Source organism: Diadema setosum, chromosome 20 (assembly GCF_964275005.1).
Source record: "Diadema setosum chromosome 20, eeDiaSeto1, whole genome shotgun sequence".
In the NCBI taxonomy this organism is placed as follows: domain Eukaryota; kingdom Metazoa; phylum Echinodermata; class Echinoidea; order Diadematoida; family Diadematidae; genus Diadema; species Diadema setosum.
In genome coordinates, this window is record NC_092704.1 from 19,268,992 (window position 1) to 19,281,543 (window position 12,552).

The window sequence follows — 12,552 nt, forward strand, 5'->3', positions numbered from 1 at the left end:
ATGTTCTCAAAATTCATATTTTCTCTTAAAACGTGCGCGTATGCGCGCGTTGAAATATTTGTATGCTCCAATCGAGCTCAAAATTTTTTTGCACACGTTTCAGACCATTTGGAGCATTTTTTGAAAAATTGAAAAAATCGGACGGACGCGTACGCGCGCGTGCATATACGCACGCACAGCTCATATGCAATAGAAATTTCCTGTTTTTTCACACGGATCGGATGTCTGAAATGTCAAGGAATATTTATACCAAGTTTCAAGTCAATCCGACTCAACATGACGTCATACGGGCCCGTCAAAGTTGAAATTCCGCGCGCGCGTCAATGGCGATATACAGTGCAACTATGCCAAAAAACCGTCAATTTTAAATCCGATTTTACTCGTCAGGATGGACGGTGACCCCCCATTTTCTTTACCTATTTTGAAAGCTGATGAGTTGTACATGTCACTTCAAGGGGTGGCAATGCTGACAAAATGATTAAAAGATATCAAATTTCTTAATAAAGTAAAAAAAGTAAATTTTCAAAATGACGTCATCAAATTTCAAGTTCATTTGAGCGTATCTCACTAGTCCTTAGTCAATTTTCACCCAGATTTCAGTATGTTGTAGCTTATTTAATGTTCTTTCAAAATAAAATCAAAACATTTTGATTGGATGACGGCATCACCTCGTAAAAATGGATTGAAAGTAATCTTGTCAAATTTGACCAGTTTACGTGTTATCTCTATGGGAGTGCAGTTTTTCTGGAAATGAAAATTGACATGACTATCTTTATCGAGCACTAGCTCACTTACCCTTCGGTAAATTTCTCCCAGATTTTAATATGTTGTAGCTGAGACTTTACGCTACGGTGAGTGTGCCCTTCGTTTTTTCATACGATGTCGGGATCACGTCAAAAATTTTGGTTGAAATTAAAGCTTATCTTCGATGTACTGAGATATTTCTTTCTTTCTGCAACTTTCTTTGCAATAACTCCAGAAAAACAGCCTCTATCACTTCCATATTTTGCACATGTTTAGTTCATGTCACTTCCTTTTTTCATAATGTAACAACTACTTGATCAGACACCATCTTGGGTATGTAAATTAGGGTCAAAGGTCATAAGTGTTTCATCCTGTATCTTAGTGAATACATGTCCTATCTTTCCCATATTTTGCACACGCAAAGACCATGTTACAAGGATTATTTCACAAAATAACCACTTTTTGCTCAGATGCCACCTTGTCTGTGGAAATTGGGGTCAAAGGTCATAACTATTATTATGTACTTCTTTCTGTATCTTCGTTATGACGTGTAATCTCTATGGGAGGGAATTTCTTTAAATGTGACAATTGACATGATTGTCTTTATCGAGCACTAGCTCACTTACCCTTTTGTGAATTTCTCACAGATTTTAATATGTTGTAGCTGAGACATTGCGCTATCTAAAGTGTGTCTTTGTTTTTTCATACAATGTCGGGATCATGTTTAAAAACTTGGTTGAAATTAAAACTTATCTTCGATGTATTTAGAAACTTCTGTCTTTCTGCAACTTTCTTTGCAATAACTCAAGAAAAACAGCCCCTGTCACCTCCATATTTTGTACATGTTTAGTTCATGTCACGTACATTATTTCATAAAATAAAAACTACTTGATCGGGCACCATCTTGGGTATGTAAATTATGGTCCAAGGTCATAGATATTCTATCTTGTATCTTAGTGAATACCTGTCCTATCTTTCCCATATTTTGCACACGTATAGACGATGTCGCGAGAATCATTTCACAAAATAACCACTTTTTCCTCAGATGTTGGGAGTGTAAAGGTGGGTCAAAGGTCATATGTATTTGTTGCTGTATCTTTGTTATCTAGTGTATACAGAATTTAGTACCAAGGTGGGCAGATATGACTCCCTTTTCTAAATGAGAATCCAAACATCACACGGCCAATCTCTCTAAACACAGATGAAACCTGTATGGTCATGTGTAGAAATTGCGATCAGGACTCGAATCATTGATAAAAAAAAATCGGATCACCTTAATTTGTCAATAATGACAAATTACAATCTCTAGTTCTTCATTACATTTCTGTTGCTGAAATGTACAAATGCATCATATTGTACTTCTTAATCTGCTTTGTAATGGACATTACTCTTTAAGGCTTTTTTTTTTCATTCAATTCATCAGTCTGTGAGACAAGCTACTCTAAAAGTGTTAATTTTGCACTAGTTGGTTTTTCTATGCTTGACTGGATAAGATGAATTTTGTGTGTGGATAGTCATAATGTTTGAACATGCACTTGAAACAGGTTACTGCTGCCACAGCGGCTAAGGCTTTTGGCAGCACATAATTCAGTAACTGGTCTGCATTACGACAACCAAAATATGGCCTCTAGTTAACATTAAGAAAACCACAGATAACATAGCAGATGTATCCCGACAATATACCTGCCTTGAAATCAAAGATTTGATATACTGTTACACAAAACAAGTACATTTTTTTTTTTTTGCTGTCGAATTTTCACACCAGCTTCATGTTTTGCGAAATGCATATTTCCGTCCAGTGAAAATTTCCACCTTGTCAGTAACTGTGCTTATAGACAGAAAATTTCAGAACCTCTTCCGCTATTAAGTGGCATCCAGCAGTATGATGCAGAGTCTTAGTGTTGCTGGTTGTTGGTAGTCATACAGATTATATGCTCATATAGACATAAACAGAGGCAAGTTTATGGTTGCCACCTGCCTCAATTAAACCTGCCTCACTCCAGAGGCAGAGTAGGAAATTGAGGTCAAATGTATTGAGCTGATAAATTACCAGTGAAGTAAAATGGGAATTATCTTATTTATGACTATCTTCAAGTATCCATTCTTCTGAATGTACATTTGTTACATGTTTAGTTTGTTTTTCCCTTTACTTTGTTCCCCTTCCATTCATTTTGTTTGTTTGTCCATCTTCCCCTGATAAAATCTCTTTGGAGATCAGTTGCCATTGGAGACATACAGACATTTCTCCCTTTCTCTCTTTTCTCTCTTCCTTCTCCCCTTCTTCTCTGTCTGAGGATCATGGGTTTTACATTCTGACATTTGCCTCTATTTGCATGTAGCGATTAATACATTGCAAATTATGTGATGCAAAACTAAAACATATAATTATTTATTGTAATTAGAAATAAACGGTAAGAAAATCTATCAATATACAAGAAACTGTAATCAAGGTGCATATTTTTGAATTTATGCCTATTTTCCCATGTTATTTGCTCATTTCATTTCATTGTGTGATGATTGAATTGACACTGTTTAACAGAAATAGTCATAATTTAGCAATGTTATACAAATGATGCACAGGATAGAGTGCGTTAGTGTAGGCGTAGTGCACTCGAGGGTATTTACAATTGTGAAACATGCACGAGGCGAAGCCGAGTGCATGTTGCACTACATTATAAATACCCGAGAGTGAGCTACGCCTCCACTAATGCCACGAAATAATCCTGTGCATCATTTGTTCTATAAAATGGGTCAAAAATTCGAAAACTAACAGCATTTTTCAGCGTTTTTCACGTACCTTTGCGGGTCAAGACGTCCGAAGATGTTCGTCCCGAACATTTACGCACGTCGCACTCGGAAATCCCGCACATGCAGTATAGACGTCTAAGTATAATGGGGGGTTGGGTTTCCGGACACTTAAGTTCCCGCATGAAAACTTACTTATTTTACATAAAATATGCACCCTTTACCTTAAAGACTTGATATAGACTCCTCATATAGGCCTACTAGACAACATACTCTGAAAACGGCGTGAGAATTAACCTGCTAAATCGTTGGATTTGCCCTTCAAAGTGACTCCATGTACGCGTCCGGTCCCACAATGCTTGGTCTTCTGTACTGTACAAAGTGTAGAGTATACGTATGCCACACATGTTATGCACAAGGGAAGAAAGGCCGGCCGGCCGGCAGCCCGAACTAGAAGTTGTTTACAGGATTGACAGCGCGTATGCATGCAATCCATCAAAGGAGCCGCCGCGCGCACAGACGATCGGCAATAGGATTTAACACGCAGTGCAATGGGACTAGAATAAAGGAAGCACATGTGACTCATTTCAGCGCTTCCTATTGGCTACATTCTTGAACCCATTTTATAATTGCTTTTATCAGTAATGCATGTGTTTTCCCTGAATAGCATCACTTAATGATAATGATAATGATATGTTTATATAGCGCACTATATGCTTCTGTCTCAGTGTACTTTGCAATGATGAAAACTACACATAACACTTACAAACAAAGACTTCATTAACTTAAGTGGCATGCTTGATGTGGCTGAGGTTGCTGAAAGAAATGAAAATGGCTTCAATGTCTTATATTTTGTACACAGGATATTGCATGAAAGTGAAAACTAGAAGCAAGAATATTGGAATAATGGCAAGTGCCATAATTGCTACAAAATCAATGCATTGAGGATGAAATGTTTTTGCTACAACACACATTTTCCATAGACACCTTCCCAGTATACTCTAGTCTTGAACGGGTTAAGAAGAACTGTAATGTTGATGATATCGGAATGGTGAAAGAAATGAATGCAAGCATGAAGTCCATTTGTGAGACCAGGATTCTATACTGAGTATATTAGACCATGATAGATTGGCAGCTTTTTTGTAACTGCATGATTTGTTGAGTTAGAGAAGATGTACTAAATTGTGGTATGCAAACTTTTTAGAAATTAACAGTTGATATTTTTTTATTCTTTAAACTGAGTATGAAACAAAACAGAAAAAAAGTAATATCAGTCTGTCAGTCAGCTGTACTTTTAGGTTAGATTCTGCCGTTATTTTTTCTCCTTTTTTTCAAAGTGCAAACATTGAGTGAAGACCTAAAATATCCCTCTGTTGCACTGGAAAGCAACAAAGGCACAACATCTTTGCTGTGGCCCATTTAGCGTGATTCAACAATGCCCTCTGCCAGGCTAAAGCGCTTTCCTCATTTTTTGATCATTTCTCCACTTTCCGCCCGCCTTTTCAGAAATGGGTTCGGCAATCATGGATGATTTGTAAGCAAATCACTGTCGGTCCACAATAGGCTGGGAGAGCACACGGAAGAACCCTATCAAAACCTCTCTGGAATATGTTGTCATGACAACCAATCAGACCCACATTAACAAGATTTATGACAGAATGGAGAGTATTTATAAACATATATACATATGAATATATCAAAGCATACATTTCCTTTTCTCTCTCTTTTTATCGCAGTGGGCATTCATAGAAAATGGTCAGACCTTGGTGTCATTGTACTCCTGTTGCTTGTATTTTAGATAACAAGGAGCAAAACCTATACAGCTCTCTTAGTTTCTTTAGGGTGGGGTGTAAGGAGCAGAGTTGTAAATTTTCCCATTTGGGATACTGCAATTTCTGATAGAATTTGTACAAGAGATAACTAGTTCTTTAAGTAATGAATTAAGATCTTGTAATCCACAGGGTTCATAAGTGTGATGTAAGTAGGCAAGGTGTATCCATGATTTGTCTTTTAACATTGGCATGTGGCTGGTTGTATTATAAGTCAGTGAAACTTTATTTCCTTGCTACAATAACAAGAAACATTTCACAGCACTCTACATTGCTAGTATTGTAATCAGTGTGAATTCAGGATTGATACAAACAGGGTGGATTCAAATGCAGATTATTGTCACTAGAAAATGCTGTTAAACTAAAGCAAATATTTTGAATGCAAATAATCACATATTTTAAAACATTCCAATGTCAGTAAGTGAAAGAAGGAAGAATGGATTAAAAACTGTAATGCTATATTTATTCTTTACTATTTTATTGTTTACTTTATTATTCCCCTCACTTGATTTGTGCATAAACTTTTGTCAATCTAACAATCCTTAAAAGCCAAATTTCTAATGATGACTTGAGCTTCGGATTCTTAGTATTTAGTGTGATCTGTTGCATGTCTTCAAAGAACAAATATCAAACTGATTCTTTTAAAAAAAGTTCTTGGTATGTTTTTTTTTTAAGATAAGATAGAATATGGTTGAGTCTTTGTGATAAAGGTATATCACCTATCATTATAAAGATGGACCAAAGAGGACTGCGTTTGGTTCCTATAAGCTGCTGTGATATTTGGTGCACATTCAAGTTGTGAAGGGTTGTTTTATATTAAACCAAGTTTTTGATTTAACATCCTTTATTCCACTGACTAATCAAATTCTATTCAAAACATTTTGGTTGTTGACTTTCAATTCCATATAATTTCAACCGATCATGCAGGCACATTTTGATGCTATAATCACTCATACCTTTAACAACACACAGACTGGAGGTGTAAAATCCTATCAAGATCTACTTATCAGGATTCTCTTTCTGAATATTAAAGGCTTGACATACTTTTCTTCTAAACCTGCAATTGAATGTGCTCAAACACTGGCAGTGTTTCTTTGCATAGTAAAAATGACTTTATTACTTTTGAGATTGGTTAACATAAAAATGAGTTATTGAAATATGTAATTAATATGATTTTGTTTTGTTGATAATACTTGGAGATAGTAGAAATTTGCTAGTCTGTATGTCAAAGAATGTAGTTACCTTTGTCAGAGATGGTAGAGAATTTCCCCTGTTCATCTAGAGGTTCCTTTAAAATTCTGATCCGTAAATTCGCTAAGAGGCACAGCGATGAATAGATAGCCACTTGATCTAACAGTGACAGGCAAGAAAAATGCTGGTCATAAAATGCCTCCTTTGCTCTATATGTCTCTTTTTTAAAGCACTCTTTCTATATCTCTCTCTTCTGATCTCTCTCTCCTTCTTTTCCTCTTGGCAGTATGCATGCAGTGAGGCTCTAAGTCACTAAGGGGAAGATTTTGGGAGTCTAAGCTTTTTCATCCCAAAGTCACGCATCAGGAGATGAAGTAGATTTTGTGACCGTCTGGCGACACAGTGCGTTCATTTTTTTTTTTGGAAATCTGGAAGTCAGGCGTGCATGCTGTTTAGGATTCCTGTATGCATACTTTATTCTTTCCGCCATTCTTTTTTCTGAAGTCAAGCATATTTCCATGGTTTGTGATAATTCTGTCAAATTCTGTCAGTTGCGTTTCATGGGTTCTTGACCTTCAGATTTGAGTTCTTTATGTCAAAATTTGGGTCGGGTTAGACTGATTTAACAATATGATTGTAATAAGCAAGGTTCTTTAGATGAATTGAAATAATAGTCCATGATAGCAATTTTGCATGTAAGTCAGGGGACTTACTTCATTTTGAGCAAAGGAGACTGCATTGAAAAGGATACCAATACAGTGCAATGAAAGCTGAATATGTGTCTTGAATGAATGCAGAAAAAGAAAATGAAAATGGAAATTTCTCAACATTTCATTTCTTTAAATGAAAAGTTTACATTCTCTCGGCTTGTTTCTGGCATATGTTAAGGGTAATATTTTCCCCTGATTTCTGAAAGGGGTAAATTAAGCGCTCTTTCATTGTTCTAGAAAAGTGAAAATAGCTTGAATTTTATTCTCTAAATATATATCGAGTCACCACAAAGTGGTGTAATCTTCGCAACTAGTGATGGCACCACCAAAACTACCAAAATTCATAATTTTTCAGCAGATTGTCTGATTTTTATCAAACTTTGCTGTTTTGTTCTTCTAATAATTCTGCATTCCCTCAATCCAGTTGAATATTTGGGTTTCATTTCCCTTTAACCCGTTGAGGACGAGTCCTGAGTATACTCGGGCAAGTGTCTATGGGAAATGTGTCTTGTATCAAAATCAGCTCGTCCTCAATGGGTTAATGATGATCATTAAAGAGATAAGAGGAAAATAGCCTAATCCACGAGTGAAGTGCTTATACTTTGCCAGAAGGAAGAATGACATATCTCTTGTGTGAATCACTTGCTCTGAGTTGACTTTAGCAATGTTTGACTGTCACAGGCAGAAAATACAGACTGCTCTGTAGTTGAGAGGAAAATTGAAGTATTCATAATATGTAAAAGGTCAGCAATTTACTAATGTCTTATATTCTTATGTGTTCCAATTAACACTTTGCATGTTTATGCACTCACAACCACCTGCCAAAATACTCAGATTAGCTCTGTAGAATTTCACATTAAAGGTAATTTTGCTGCTCTAGATCTTAATTAAGATGGTGTGCAGTGATTTGTCATTATATCCTGCCTGTAACCATTAATGCAACAAACAGAGATTTGCTGGCCTTCCAAGTGATATATACTACTTAACAGCTAGATTGATGGATTCACAGTGGACACATTGCTGTTTTTTTTATTTTCGTTTGATGATCCATTCCTTTGCTGTAAAAGAACATATCTTTCACCTATGATCTCCTCTTACCTTCTTGTAATCCACAGAAGTATAACTGAAAGTTTCTTTCATTTTTGTAACATTTTACTGAAATCTTACTAAATATTTTACTGGTATTTGGTTTTTTTATTCCATTCCTACCCTGAGAGATTGTATATGCTTGGCGGACTTGAGAAGTGAAATATTCTAATCTTTCAACTCACTTGAAGTGAAGTCTGTAAATACAGTGATGCTGTTTTCTTTCTCCTTTTATTTTTGTCACTTCGATTCAGGAAATCCAGTAAATGTCTATGGCTTCCTTGTGTACAGATAAAGGTTTTAAGATTAAAGAGAATCCATATCTCATGTGACTCTGTAGCAATAGGATGATAAGAATAAAAGGAAACGCAAGAAGATAAAAAAAAAAATCAAGCAACATGAAGACAATCATGTTCTTTAACCTATTGAGGACAAGTCCCGAGTATATTCGAGCAGGTGTCTTTGGGAAATGCGTGTTGTAGCAAAATCAGTCCGTCCTCAATGGGTTTATTTCCCCTTTGCAGCCATAGAACACAGAGAATTAACCACTTTGCTGACCAGTAGCCAACGCCGTGGTCAATAACTTCTTTTGCTTTCATCGTGACATTTGGTCCAATGTGTGTTGTAGGGTGCTCAAGACAAGCTGGGTACAGCCAAGAACATGTGACTACCAGGCAATGCTATCTATGTAAAACTAGGCCAGGCAAACAAATTGGGCATTGATTGTGAATCTGTTATTCTGATAAAAGCGGCTATGACCCATATATTAGAAGGACTTTCGTGCCCAGTAGACAATGCAATCTTCTGCAATTCAATCCTCATCAAATCACATATTCCGCAGTGAACGTGCTACTTGCATTTAATAAGAGTGCAGTTACATTTGCTCTCTGTAAAGATGATATTTAGAGCATTTCTGTAACAACAGGAAATAGTATCTTTGTTCTGGTTATCCAGTCAGGGAATATTGATATCACCCCTGTTACTATTTCTGGTTCAATGATGAAGAAATATCTGCATTTGTATGTTTGCTCGAATTTGTAAGATATCTGATGGATGGCAATGGATAATGGCTGTATCTTTCACTTTGTTTCATTTCTTTGTTGCAAATTAAATATTGTTGGGCAAGTTTAAAATATGCTTTAAAATGTGGTTTAAGTCTCCTCAGCCTCCTAAGACAACATGTATGTCTGAAGCATGTGCTTATTCAGTGTCAGACCTGGTTGGTTATAAAAAAAGAAAATAATTTAGCTTCTTTTGTGCTTTGTATTATTTTCTCTAGAAAAATCGTGCTGGCATGGAGATGCTATTGTCACATCGACCGATCACAGTACCTCCATCTCACCCTAAGACGTCACATCTACGTCCAGGTATTATCTCTATAAGTAGCATTCTTTTTCATCCAATTTCCAGCCTCATCACTGGTAATTACTCCCTGTCAGTTTGTTATTGGCTCTCATGGTGCTCCTTTCATCGTAAGTCTTCTCCAATATATACCTCTTTTCAGCTCAGTTTTATTTTTGTCATGCAGCTTGTTCAACATATTTACATGTAGAGTAAGTTGAAGCATGATCATGTATTATACTTACCGAAGAACCAAAGTCATAAGCTGGCAGTAAGTATAATGTTTCATATGAAATCTGAAAAGTATTTTGATTGTTAAGTAGTCTTTTTCTGCATTTTATTTTGCTTTTGAGTTAACAATTTGATGTAACTCTGTTTTAGTAAAGGTAGGCAAGTTTTGTTCAGATGTCTGTAAACCAATGTCCTACTAGAATGAAAGACAAACTTCAGATAATGTTAAGAAAATGTACATAATATGGAGCTGCTGTGGTTCAGTGGATAAAGCATTGGATTCTCAATATCAAGGACCCTGGTTCAAGTCCATTGGCAGCAGCAGTTGTGACCTTAGGCAAGGCAATTCGACCTTATTGGGTAGTCCTTAACCCGTTTGAGGACGAGTCCCGCGTATACTCGGGCAGGTGTCTATGGGAAATGTGTGTTGTGGCAAAATCAGCCTGTCCTCAATGGGTTAATTTGGAGGGGATACACAAAGGTCTGTTTCCTGATAGCTTGCTCAAGAGCCTTTATTACTTCTTGAGTAGCCATGTCAAAAAATTCAAAATACGTAAAATATGACAAAACATATACTAAAAATAAAATGTTGAATGTATAATAATTGTGGGTAACAAAATCTGTGCAGGTTTACAAATCAATGATAACAAAGACATATTCTTTACAGCCAATTTGTTTGTGTAAAAGGACAGTAAGAAGTTATCTTGTTATCTGAAGGTATTCTGAACTAAGTGAATATCTTTAGTGCATACTCCCTGAAGCATGTTCTGAATGTCATCCAAGGGAACTCCCACTAAGAAGTGTGATTTGATAATTAATGGAAGAGTGTTCCCTGATGAGATGATGTTAATAACAGGCATCTAAGGTACCCCCCACCAGACTTCAAAAGGGAATCCCAGCAGAATGCACGATATGGATGCATCCACCCTACTGTGAGGAATGCAGGGTAATTGATGTTTTCTGAAGACGTTACCCAACAGGGAGGAATATAGGGGGTAATTGGTGGTGTAGGTTTGGTCGGGTATACACAGACTTGTTCAGGTCAGAGGAATGGAATGTTCTGTTTCTTCATTTTTTTTTTTGCGTACATTACATTTGCCACACTGTTGTCTGTAAGCAAAGATAATCCTACCTGGTTGTATGCTGAGATCTGATCAGACAGAGTTGGTATTAGATGCAGATTGAAAATTGCAATTCATTGAAGATCTGTGAATGGAACAAGAAATTGCAGATCAAAATTAATGACACCCTAAACAGCATTGGAGAGAGGCTAAGTCTTCAGTGCCTGAAAAAGAGCCGACAGGACCTTATTACTTGTCACCAACAGTGAGGAATATCAGGAAGGGGAGACAGACTGTTACATGCTGGGCAAAATGTCATCTCTATGGGTGAATAATCACCATCAGATTGTTATTAAGATGACGAGTGGGCCCTATAGTATGAAAATTCCCGTTGACTTATTTATGATGCAGAAGTAACTCACGGGTCCTTGATATTTTGAGAGATGACTTTAAAAGAGGTGACTTTTACACATAGAAAGCACAGGATAAAATTTGCAGATAATTCCCACATTATCACACTCTATCACAAGAAAAGCTAGACAAACTGGTCACTTTTGTCACCTTCTATAGTCATGCATTTTGCTGACTTTAACTTGAGTATAAGAAATGTTACAAATACAGACAGAAATTTACAGATGAACAAGATAAAAAAACAATCTCAGAATGGAGGTAACTTTAAATCTGGTTTTCAATACATAATTATGGTCCTATATTGTTAAAAAACTATTTGTTTTTGGAGTATATATTATATATTTTCAATATACAGAAGTATACAAAATGACAAGATTAAGAGTTTAATGACTACAGATTGAAATCAGAGGAAGATCATTAACCATGGGTCTCCTCTGTACTTTCATTTTTCATGTCCTTCCATTGTGAAATTGAAACATTCAAGATATATGGTTTTCTTCATTGGTATTGAAACAGAAAATGCCTGAGAAGTTCCTCCATTGAGATGTTAAAATTACAGTATTCTACACTCATTTTAATAGTCTTTATTGATCCACTGAGTTCTCAAACACAATCAAGGAACTAATCATCCACTATCACATTCATATGACAACTTAAGATCTAGTTTACAGTAGGAAACTCCAATTAAAGACTTTTTTTTTTCAACAGCAGGCAAACAAGCAAGCCTGAGAATTTTGTGGATAACCCAGATAATGAAATCATTCAAATGTAAGATATGATAGTACAAACAAATAGCACAAACAATCCATCTTACCTGGGGGAACATTGAAAAATACTCTCATAAAAATATCTGCTCTTTTACAGTAATGGCATTATCTGCAAAGATTGAATTCTTCTCGGAGTGGAGGTGGTCACTGAACCTATCTATCATAATGATGTCAGCCATCATGTGTAATGCAACACTGTCAACTTCCGTAATAACCTCTTCCAATGAGTCTTGAATTGAGTGATGTTAATTGAATTTCTCAGATTGTATGCCCAACCACTGGATAAATTAACGACTTGAGAGATGCGGTGCAGGTATAGCACCCTTTAATAAAAGAGCTTTTTCTCATCAGCGTAGACTTTATACAGGAGACTTAGACAGAATTATTGGTGATTAGTCTTTCTGCAGGCTGGCTAATAACAGTCTCATCTAATTGC

General features: G+C 36.3%; 1 protein-coding gene across 2 annotated transcripts in view; it reads left to right on the top strand.

Moving 5' to 3' along the window:
• The window catches only part of LOC140243799 (rap guanine nucleotide exchange factor 4-like), a 130,149-nt gene that overhangs the window by 45,512 nt on the left and 72,085 nt on the right, over positions 1 to 12,552 (top strand). Inside the window, exon 5 of one of the 2 annotated variants that reach the window (XM_072323465.1) lies at positions 9,585 to 9,672. In XM_072323465.1, the coding sequence (XP_072179566.1) occupies positions 9,585 to 9,672 (88 nt within the window). Of the gene's footprint in view, positions 1 to 9,584; positions 9,673 to 10,787; positions 10,824 to 12,552 lie in introns of those variants that run through there. The other variant, XM_072323466.1, reaches the window with a different exon arrangement.